At 36.1% G+C, this 11871-nt stretch overlaps 1 protein-coding gene across 1 annotated transcript; it reads right to left on the bottom strand.

Moving 5' to 3' along the window:
• Nucleotides 1-1568: 1568 nt before the first annotated feature.
• Nucleotides 1569-11343, bottom strand: LOC110383464 (protein piccolo). Its single transcript, XM_021344256.3, has 6 exons — nucleotides 11239-11343; nucleotides 5768-5892; nucleotides 3662-3785; nucleotides 3069-3200; nucleotides 2360-2653; nucleotides 1569-2003 (listed from the first exon to the last, which is right to left on the bottom strand). Exons 1-6 carry the CDS (start codon nucleotides 11257-11259, stop codon nucleotides 1689-1691), a joined length of 1011 nt encoding a protein of 336 aa, XP_021199931.3. The 5' UTR covers nucleotides 11260-11343; the 3' UTR covers nucleotides 1569-1688.
• Nucleotides 11344-11871: the final 528 nt, after the last annotated feature.

The following is an 11871-nucleotide window of genomic DNA, read 5'->3' as shown; positions in this document are numbered from 1 at the left end:
GGTTATACGATACGGTGTTTAAACGTGTCTCTTTAATAATGTAGCTTTGTGTATCACGGTAGCAAAGAAACGGTTCATGTACGATGGTTATAAGTTTTTAGCACCGGTAGGTACCCGATCCCCGGGGTACCGTCTCTTAGGAACCCGATCTAGTTTAATGGGTGACAAAATATACTTAGATTACTATTAGTGACGGAACCACAATATTTGAAAACCGTAAAGATGGAACATAATGTAGTCATAACAAGAGGCATCATGCTATTTGATAATAATTTAATTGTGGAGTTCAGATAGGTAGTTACTACCATTCAATGATACCGATTCGTAATTTTTGAAGTTGGGAAAGGTAATAAATAGTAATTTACCGATAGTGATAGATCTGAGCCCCATAAACTTAATACAATTTTATCAAGAGTTATTTAAGGTTGTCGAAACATAGACAAACGGTAAAGATAAAAGCAGATGCGTATTAATTTAATGCCCTTAATTAAACTTGTTATTTCCATAAATAAAAATAAACATTTACATCTACAACAATTAAAACACACTAAACCCGCACTATAAAACAATCAAATCTACTATTTAACACCAGACAAACCATTCTAAAGTAATGCATAACAAGTGTTTAAGTTGCGCAATGTTCTTGAGAAATATGCCACACATACACACCAACTCCCATGCGTATATAATGCTGGGAGATTATCCCACGTGCTAGATGTGGTTCGCTAAAAAATGACAACAAAGAAATATTTAATAATGTAATGTGTTGTGTAATTATTCGATAGGAATTAGGTAATGCCGTTTGTGTACTTATGGATTTGTGTTTATTAAGTTTTTTTAGGTTTTTATTGAATATTAAGGTTTTTTTAACTAATAACTTATGCACTATAAAACTTTGAAGGCAAACATCACTGACTGAAGAAACTGCAATATGCAATCTGCTTTGAGTAAGTGGACCAAACTGTAAGTATACTCTTTAAAGAAGTTCCTGAAATTAGCGCGTTCAAACAGCTTTTCAGCTTTATATTGTTGGTAAAGATAAACGGCTGATTTTCTCTGGTCTCTTAGGATACATTTTTATGCGCTTTGAACTACAAATTATACCGATGGTCTGAAGAACATAATGGACTATGTGAGATGTCTAGGCAGCGTTTGCTCCAGCTTCCATACAAAATTGGTCATCGTCCTGTCCAAATTTTTTTTTTCACATTATTGTCGGTATCCCCATGATGTCAAAACTTAAATTCTTACTAATGTTACATTAGATATAGGCAGGTGGAGTTTATATATGTGAAATTGAAAATCGGGTATGGGATGCGATAAGGCGCTCTCAGATGAGAAAAGTTTTCAGGAATAACTGAAGTGCTTGCCTCTATACGTTTTTTATTCAAACATGCGTTAAGGTCATTTCCGCATGGGCCATACTTTTTTTAATTTTTACTGCATCGTCACTTTGTAAATGGATTGAAATGTTACTGTCAATGCTTTGTTCAATCGGTACCATTGCAACTTTTAGTAGGTGTGGGTAAGGGATAACAAAAAATTCAGGATAACACAAAAACAAACCATACACATAAATACTGTTATTTACCAAAAACGAGTTCGATAAAAAACAAACACGTTCGTTTTTTTTTTAATTAATAAAAAAATAGTCTACATATTTACAAGAGGGCACTGAGATTCTTAAACTAGTAGGATCCGAAAACGATGTCGTGTAGGGCTGGAGCTCCATTTTTCGGTAAGGCGTATTCCTTTAAGAGTTCATCGAGCATGGAGTAGGGTTGATTATGTTTTGGAGCTGGCCTTGGGGCAGAGAAGCTAGGGCCTGAGAAGTCCTGTTGCCTATTGTACGATGGTCCAGAGTTATCCTGGTTGTAGTCCTGGAATTGGGGCACGGGCCTGAAGTCCTGCTTCGGGCTTTGGTACTGTCGCCTCTGGGGCGGTTCGGGGTTGAAGAAGTTGTCTTCGGCAGGCACGGGGGCGGCGCCAGCGAAGAATGCGGGCTGGAGAAAATAAAACATGATTATACGATACGGTAAGTATGAATATTTTTTGAATAAATGATTTTGAATTTCATGAACTTCAGCCTTGTCACTATTGTTGGCAAAAAAATCTGATATTGTAGATGCAAGACTGAGCCGAATTAGAGTAATAAATAATTATTTAATTTGATTGATGCGTGGGTGCATCAATAAATAAGTCAAACATAAGATCCTATAAATAAGTCAAACATAAGATCTGCGAATTCATAGGCATATAAAAAAATTTTTTTTTCAAAGCTGAGTTGCATAGTATGACAGTACTTTAATAATGTTCAGTTTTGGGCACTAAATAATTAATTTATCATATTCCCCGTTACCTTAGGAGGAGTAGGCCCCTGACTTTGAGGAGCAGGTCTATACGGCGCTTGAGTGGGAGCGGGCACTCCAAACTGCTGTTGACTATGCTGCACTGGCGCACGGTACTGCGGGGAAGGCTGGGGCTGGGGCCTATACTGGGGCTGAGGGGCCGGCTGGGGCCGGTACTGGGGCTGCGGGGCGGGACGGGGTGCAGGACGAGGGGCGGGACGGGGTGGCGGAGGTGGGGCGGGCTCGTCGTTGTAGTCGTAGTCTATGGATTGAGCGGGAGCTGGCTGGTATTGGTTGCGGCGTGACTGGAAGTAAGTATTTTTTGGTTATATATTTACTCAAGTAAGTAATTTAAATCATCATCAATTCATCAACTCGCTCTTAGCCGAAAGCAAAATGAAATTACTGGCACTTTAGATTATGCTTTCAAGTTTGAAAATAATGTACCAGCCTATTCTCAGGAACTAAAAAGTGCTTTTTTAAGCTTGAAAGCATAATAAAACATTCAAGTTCTTTAACATGTACATAACTGTGTCTGTCATGCATTATTACGACAAAATAAAAACAAAAGAGTTTTATTTAAAAACCGATTTAAATAATTCGGTACCAAAGCCTGAGAGCCTGAAGATACTACTAGCTACTTTTTGTATCTCAGATGCAGGAACCGGGAGGTAACAGCAAGTTTTTTATATAGTTGTTATCTTTAAAGAGCAGTCGTACCTGTGACTGCTTGCCAGGCCTCTGTTCTTCATCCCGCCTGGTCTCGTCCACCAGCGTGGGCGGCGCCACCGTGATGCCCTCACCAGCTGGCTGGAAACCATACTTGTTGGCTCCGTATTCTATCACGCGGACCTGGAATTGTTGTGAAAGGAGTTTAGGGGTCAGTAGTTCGTTTGGTAAAAATTGATTGATACAATATTGTACATAAAAAACAGCAATTCTATGCCTAAATATTATATTATATAAGTATGATATGATTTCATGACTGTGATGATGGAATGTATAATGTTTTCTTTAAAGTCCTTGTAATGCTTCAGTGTTTCCTTAAAAATATCTATATCTGAATAAGATGTATACAGAGATATACGTTGATGCGTCGAAATTATACCTCCTAAGATTTTGTGAAGGTAAGTATCTAGCACGTTTTCTGCTGATTTAACAACCGTTAATGTGCCTACGTAAATTCAGACGTTTGGTCGTATTTGACTCTATTGCTTTGTTACATTTGACAGGGACTAATATTTTTTTTTTTTGTAATCTATGTCCCTGTTTTAACCTGTCTTACAAACATCTAGTGGTATGCTAAATCTTACCTTGCCAGTATCATCTTTGTATCCGTATTTGCCCTTGACCTCTCCAGCAGGCGACTTGGTCTCGATCTTGAACGATCCGTCGGCGGCTTCGTACCCGTATGTGTAGGATCCATCCTCGTTGTGCCTGCAATGTATAGCGTATGAAATTAGGGGGTGTGGATGATCAGGTTTTTCTTAACAGACGCGAGAGTAACTCTGTGTGTTGGGCTTTCACGCTAAAACTACTGCACCGACCTAATTAAATAGCTACGTAGACAGTCTAGAGTATTTTTGTCCAGGTACGGGAAATAACTCCCTTGGGACTCGGGTGGAAAAGATAGAAGATTGCTATTATTATTATTTTTTTTTCTATGATTTATCTTTCAGCAGAAAGGTTGTATTTTGGCATGGAAAGATCTTTAATAGATAACATTTCCGAGTACCTAAATGATGGTTCATCTTTGCCTCTTTTCTTTATATTCACGTTCTTACGTAAGGACAGTTAAAACTTTATAAACACGATAAATACCAACCAAATAGCATTATGAGTGCTCGAAGTACAATGTAACAAATAACTGGCTTACAAACCAGTTACGTTTAGGTATTTTAGAACTACGCCTTGCTTAATTCTCTATATCTAGGCTTACTATAGTCAAGGTTGTAGGCGTTAGATCTGGCGAAATGTACTCTATTTATTGTAGACAACAGTGGTGTAGCGAGCCACAAATACCTTGTTGAATTATGCTGCAGAAATATTTTAAGAAGACTCACAAGGGAAATTGGAGTGCTGAACTTATGTTGGCAAGATTCAGATGTCCTTAAAAAGTGAATTTATACAAGATAATTAATGTTAAATTTTAATTAAACATCTAGTTACTAGAATAGCACACATTCACACAGGAAAAACAAAACCTTTCTTGACAGTTAGGTAAGGTCAATGTAATCTAGGGTATGTAAATCACAAAGCTAGTGAAAGAAATAGTAAATAGAGGAATACGTGTAATGAAATGAATTAATGGTGATAAATATAATCTTTGAGTACATTTCTTTAGTGTGTGCATGCAGGGATAACCGTTGGTTTTGTGTCACTACTTCATTACTGTTGTCTCGAAAGGGCTTCAGCGTATTGGCTTTGGCCCCACGATAGCCTCTTAAAGTCTGAGACTTTATAGTCTCGTGGCCTGGTAGAAACGATATTGTCAGATTAATGTTAGGCTACTTAAACAAAACTACAAACCTAACCCAACACTAATTTAGAAATAGAAACAAGAAGATGAAGACATTCAATATTTTAAACCATCGCTTGTTTACATAAAGGATTGTGTTTCGTATGGCACGTTAAACTGTAGGTCCCGGCTGACATTGAACATCCTTGGCAGTCGTTACTGGTAGTCAGAAGCCAGTAAGTCTGACACCAGTCTAACCAAGGGGTATTGGGCTGCCCAGGTAACTGGGTTGAGGAGGTCAGATAGGCAGTCGCTTCTTGTAAAGCACTGGTACTCAGCTGAATCCGGTTAGACTGGAAACCGACCCCAACATGATTGGGAAAAAGGCTCGGAGGACGAGGCTTGTTTACATAAAGGAAGATGAACACGTAAGAAAGGACAGTTAATTTGACAAACGTTACCAAGGCGTGGTGTCGTGTAAAATATCCATGATTAGATTGAGATGATGGAAAAACGACGTTCTTATTGGTTGCTCAGTTGCCGTTGCATTTGCACTCACTTTACTGTGTTGTGAAGGAATAAAACGTTATATTAAACTGACGTCCCTTCTAATTTGAGTTAATTTTCTTTCGTATTCATGTCTTGATGAGATGCTGTACCTATGCTGTATGCTGTAGGCTTTCTCTCTTTACATCTCGTTGTTTCAGAATGCCTTTCTTCAAGACGATGACATTTTGGATTTTTAAGCATAGCTTTACTTTTTCTCATTTATTGTACCCGTCATATTTTTTTTATACCTATTTAGTTATTTACTCAATCTGTGTGCTCCTAAATGAGTAATCTTTCTGCTACGAACGGAGTGTTGGAAATCGTCAGAATTTTGATAAATAAAACCTTTGTTCGTCCAAAAAGTTTAACAATCGCTCATTCTCTCCATCTTTATAAAGACTACTACAATTACCTGTTAATTTGCTTGAGGATAGGCACGGGAGTCGAAGCTGGGGCCTTGGGCTCGGACGCGATGTACCGCGGCGCGCGCTCGTCTTGGTACTGCGCGTGCGCACACGCCACCAGAGCTAGCACCGCCTGTGGATACAGAAGAGATTTTTAAGATAATATTGGATCCAGGATTGTTCGAAATGCCCTGGGCTGGTACATAAAGGGCTTAAGAAGGGACATGGTGGATTTTAGTAAGTAGGAGTCTGGCACTCCCTCCCACTGCACCCACATTATAATCACTGATGATTTTTCGTAGATAAGGGTTTAATATAAGTCATCGCGATCGCCCAATCCAAAACAGCGGGATCATCATCAGTATGTAATCACATCTTCATTTCATTTTTATCCATTAGGTACAAAAAAGGTTTAGTTTTGTGTTTGGAAAGTTTCAGCGCAAACATATGTACTTGTTGCCTTATGCCAACCATTATTGCAAATGCAATTAATCAGGCGGCTTTCACCTTTTATTTTTGCAACGATTGCACTATATGTTAGTTAGTTACGTTAGTTACAGCCTATTTATCGTCCCACTGCTGGGCACAGGCCTCCTCTCACACGGAGAAGGATTGAGCATTAATCACCACGCTTGCTCAATGCGGGTTGGTGATTTCAGACTATATAGTCCAGGTTTCCTCAAGATGTTTTCCTTCACCTTTTTATCAGCCATTGGTGTCTAAGATATACTTAGAAAGTACATACAAACTTAGAAAAGTTGCATTGGTACTTGCCTGACCTGGATTCGAACCCGCGCCCTCATACTCGAGAGGTTGGTTCTTTACCCACTAGGCCACCACGACTTTTTTACGCACTATATGTACGCAAAGGTATTTACTTAGCTCAAGCTAAAGCTGCGAAGTGATATATCGCCTACAATTACCCAAATACACAAAGAAAAAAAACTAAAAAAAACAGACAATGTTAGCAAGAAAATTCACCAATTAATCACTCAAAAATATCGAAACGCAATTGGAACTACATTGTAATTTGGCAACATAATGCCGCCACGCTTTGAAATGTATCAATTAAAATACTAGCGCAATTACTTCGTTGAGAAATGTGCGATAATTGACATAGCATTTTGTTACTTATATACTAGGTATAGTCATGTGTCATGTTGGGGTAATTTTGTTGATTTTGACGTAGTTTATAAGCGGAAGCGAGTTGTAAAAAATGTAGACTGCCTTGAGCATATTTTTTGTTACAGCTTGCAATAAATCGAGATAACTAATTAACGATAAATTGGCAGATGCAAAAGCTATATGTTTGGCTCATCAGAACAAATATTCAGTTGTATTTATGTAAATAGTCAGTCAAATATCTGGGTGTCCATAATTTATATAATGTTTGAGCACACCAACAATACTTGATAAAATGGCCACTGAAAATTACTGAGCATAAAACTTGCTATATAACTTAAAATATTGCTTTTTAAACAAAAGTACTCCACTTGTTTGTCGCATTTTCACGGCAAAACTTTTGAAATTAATTACCCAGATATTTTAGAGAACAAAAAAGGGCATATGTTACTTATTATAGGGGTGCTAGAAGATGTTAAATGGTCAAAGAAATATAGCCAATTTATTTCCCTTACCCGCGCACTCTACTACCTCGCACCACAAAGCCAATGACGAAAGTTCACGCATTGGTGCATTTACGTGTCAAACATAACAACCTGTCACAATTCTGATCTTAGGTCTAACTGTACTACATTAGCTAGAACCTATGTTAGTACTATTGTTGCTTCATCGTTGCGAAATGCTGTTGTTTTGTGATTTATTGTAGCTAGTCATGCAGTTTGATTTAGTATTTTTGGTAAATAATACAGAAAGTTAACAGCTTAATGAAGGTATATTAAATTATTTAGGTTTTAAGAGCACAGTTTACATTTTTTTTTTATTGAGAGAAGCTATACGCATATCTTTTTTATTAACAAGGATAAAAGATCGTGATATACATAAATATTTAATTCACAAATGTTATAACCAATCGTTGTTTCATTCATACAAAACTAAAACAAAACTTATACCAATAAACATTATTGATATCACCTATGATCAGTCAGCTGTTTACTTTCCGCCATCTTTTATCACACAATATATACTTTTTTATTTAAATAGGCAATGAGTACGGCAGCACGTAGGTTGACCAACATTTTCACTTAGGTAACCTTTGATTTATGATACTTACAATTTTGTTCATGGTTTTTTACCATAAAAATATGACGGTCATAAACAGTGCGTGATAAAGTTACGTTTTATTACGCAAAACTATTTTGTTATTGTTACGAATTGTTCCAATTGAACTAGTCTCAAATTCAATCCATACTGATTTAATAACGATGATTTTTTTGTTTGTTTGTACCCGAAAGTCTCCGAAACTATTGAATCGATTTGAAAAAATTCTTTCATTGTTGGAAAGCTACACTCTTCCCGAGTAACATAGGCTATATTTTATCCTGGTATCCCGGCAGTAGATCACACGAGATGCGGATAAAACCGCGGAAAAAAGGGTAGTATTTTATAATAAAATTAAAGGCTAACAATTGCAGCAGTCAATACTAAATCATTATTAAGTAAATTGAACGTAAATCATTCATTTTTACGGACATTTTCGCGGTTGGCTAAACTTCGCGGCGATTATTTAGTCATTCAAGAAAAATGTGAACAAAAACGGCTGCATATTTTTATTTTAAACTGAGCATTGACACGCACGATTCCTTTATTGTCCAAATCGAGACAATATATATGCGTATAAAATGTATAAGTGACTTGCTCCGATTTCAATAAAGCCTTTTTATTTCCTCGTACAGAGGTGGACCAGTATTAAATTATAAATAATTATAATACTGCACAAAGGGGCTAGAAAAGCTGTCGTTAGAGGCCACGGCCCGTTCACTGGCCAAAGACCAATGAATCCAGTAAAACAAGTCTGCCACGCCCTTGCAATTGCAAATAATGATGAATAAATTTCAACCTTATTCTTCATTGCTGATGGTCGATATTCATTCATTATAATAAAAAGTCGTGACTTTTCAATTGCAGTCTGCTTGTTATGCAATTTAAAGTCTTGATCACAAGTGATAAGGTTTAAATTGTATTCGTATTGATTGCAAAGAAAGCATGCGGAACTGGAGTATGTATCAATACATGTGATTGTCTTTCGTTTTGCTGTCAAGGTCTCGTTAAATGTTGGTTTAAATTAATTATGTATGTTCTTTTAAAATACCCAGTACCTCCTATATAAATTGTTTATGAATAAATAAATGACTCTCCACCGCCCAAAGGTAGACTGGTAAAGAACGCCTAAGGCGTTAATCCGCCATTGTACTTTGTATTAAATAAACAAAATATAAATAAATAGTTTGATATGAATGTGACAGAAGTAACATTCAGAACGTATAGTTACACTTGTAGATAAAATCTTATAATAATGTTTATCATTGTCCACGGTTATACGACTGTTATAATCATGTAAGTGTACATTAAACGCTCTCTTAACTCAAGCTCGGTTAACAATTAGAAAGATGTTAGTTATGCAGTCTCAAGTGCATATAGGTGCAGATAGAAAGATGTTAGTTAAACAGTTCCAAATGTAGATGTAGTTATTAGCAGTTTTTTTTTATAGAAGATGCTATTTTACAAATAATACCTATTATCTCTAACAAAGCAAAACGCACTAGTTTTTTCAGTGTTTGTTTGTATGTTCTCTGTAAGTCAGTACAATAAAGGAAATAAGCACAAGTTACCAACTATTCATGTATTACAACTTTGACATCGCAATATTGAACTTCCTATCATCAAACAGCTGTTACCCTACTGCATTTATCTACATAGTGGCGCAGGCGCAGGTCTCCGGTAGTGTGGTATGTCACAGATTGATTTACAGCCTACTGCCGCCAGTAACCTGACCATTGGCACTGCACTGATAATAAATAGAATTATGAGGCGCTGCGAATGTTTTGTAGCATTTTTGGGGGTGGAGAAAACAAGGAAATAATTTGGGAATATTGTTTGGTAGCTTTGTTAATGCTAATTCATACAGTTGGTTTACATTTCATGTTATGTTATTGAACTATTTCTCATCTTTATTCAGAATCATGTCATTATAGATGTCTATCTATATTAGAAAAGATAATAGTAGGTAGTAAGTGAAAACCTTACTAAATAATTAGTAGTTCTGTTAATTTCTTACTCTAACATTATTAACTCGAAAGTTTGTGTGTTCCTCTTTCACGCAAAAACTGCAAGACAGATTTCGACACAACTTGGCAACAATATATCAGAATAACATATAGGCTATTTTGCATGTTCGGGAAGTAGTTCCCTCGGGATGCGAGTTTAACTGCGGGGAACGACAAGTTTTCTATAAACAGTAGAGTATTTAGTAAACTGTTATCAGTTATCGTGAAGTTATTTCGCAATTAACCGGCTAGAAGTTTGAACTAACTTGAAATCTAACGAACCAGTGCAATAGTCTAGGACAACCGCTTTCTGTGCGTCACTATCGTACTCGTTATCACATAAAAACTGACTTTTAAAAAGGAGTTTCTCAATATCTCAAAACCTTTTTGAATGTTTAAAAAATTTAGAAGCCTTGGGGTTCAGTGGGCTTCAGAAGGAACATGAGTGGGTTAAAGTCTGGTAGTCCCTGAAGCTCCATACATAGTTTGAATCGTCATTGGATGATTTACAATGCTTTAAAAATACTACTGTTCTTTACTATGAAAGACACTACTAATTTTCAATGATAGGAATAACTCTTGATTATGCGAAAGTAATCATGCAAAACTAGGTAAATCATTTCCCGAAAAGAATTCACATACTGTACCTACTTTTTGTAAAATTACTAACTACACAGTTATGTAGGCACATTATTTAATATGCACAGAAATTAAAAATTTCAACCGCAAACTATCTAAAACAACATTAACTGAAAACGAAATTGAAATTTTCTCTTCATATCGGTAAGTTCATTAAAACTTCACTAATTAGTGAACACACGCGAACTTTATCTTTCACATCACCGTTTATTATAAAACAAAGGAAATCACTGTATGACGTCACATTTATAATTATTAACTTTCACTTAAACACTTCGCTGAAATAAAAACAATTAGTACAACCAAAATATTTAAATAAGTAAGTTTAGTAATTATATGACGTAATTGTACCAACATTGTTATGGAAAAATTACAATAATTTATGGACATTTGTGCACTGTATTTTAAGCTTAGGTATCAGACAAAGGGTTGGTTGTTTTGTGCAATAATTTATCAATAACAACTTGATTTTGTAACCATGGCAACCAATCAACAATTTTTTTATTATTTATCAATGACTAAAAAGGTTGTCAAGTCCCAAAATAATGCTGGTAGCTTTTTACTTTTTTGTGTGTTGTCAAAAAAAAAGGTTTTTAAAAAAGCGAACAACATACCAATCGCGTGAACGGTGTCATGTTGGCAAGTCGGAGGCGCGGCGCCTGCGCACCTCGCTTTTATATCAACTAGGGGCGAAACCTTTCACTGATTTTTTTATTTATTTTCGGCTTTAGGGTTGATGGGATATTTTTTTCAAAATAGTAAAACAAAACTTCTAAAAACACATAAATAAAAAATTCTATCGAACTTGGAAAAATGGTCAGATTTAACGCAACGATTTTAAGATGCGTAGACGCAGCTGCATCTTACTTACATAAACCCAATTTATTTTTACGACTGAAATACAAAACATTGGTAACTCAATTTTCAGCATTATACCTATAAAAAGAAGTTTAAAAATAAATAAATATACCTATGTATAGTAAGTAGCATTGACCTTCTAAGTATATAAGGTATTTGAGAAGCAGATTTTGATCTGTAGCCTTGGTTTTAGTATTGTGTTTAGTTATCACTGAGTTTACACTATTAAGTTACTGAGACATAATCTACAGTGTATTGTGAGGCTGACCACCTATTTTATAATATGGCTTCGCACCCACTTATTGTCCAGGATTGGTTGGTTATGCAATCTGACCTAATTTTGGAGACTGCTTTCGAGCAATGTCGAATATGGAGAGAAAAACTCTTTT

Source organism: Helicoverpa armigera, chromosome 13 (assembly GCF_030705265.1).
Source record: "Helicoverpa armigera isolate CAAS_96S chromosome 13, ASM3070526v1, whole genome shotgun sequence".
Classification (NCBI taxonomy): Eukaryota; Metazoa; Arthropoda; class Insecta; order Lepidoptera; family Noctuidae; genus Helicoverpa; species Helicoverpa armigera.
Note: the sequence above shows the minus strand (reverse complement) of the source record. Positions and strands in the feature narration are given on the sequence as shown.

Excerpts from the sequence above, each read along its gene's own strand:
- LOC110383464 (XM_021344256.3), bottom strand. The coding sequence starts at position 11,259 with ATGACACCGTTCACGCGATTG. Across the intron at positions 5,893-11,238 it reads TGACACCGTTCACGCGATTG|GCGGTGCTAGCTCTGGTGGC; the intron begins GTATGTTGTTCG and ends CTGTATCCACAG. Across the intron at positions 2,654-3,068 it reads GGCCTGGCAAGCAGTCACAG|TCACGCCGCAACCAATACCA; the intron begins GTACGACTGCTC and ends ACTTACTTCCAG.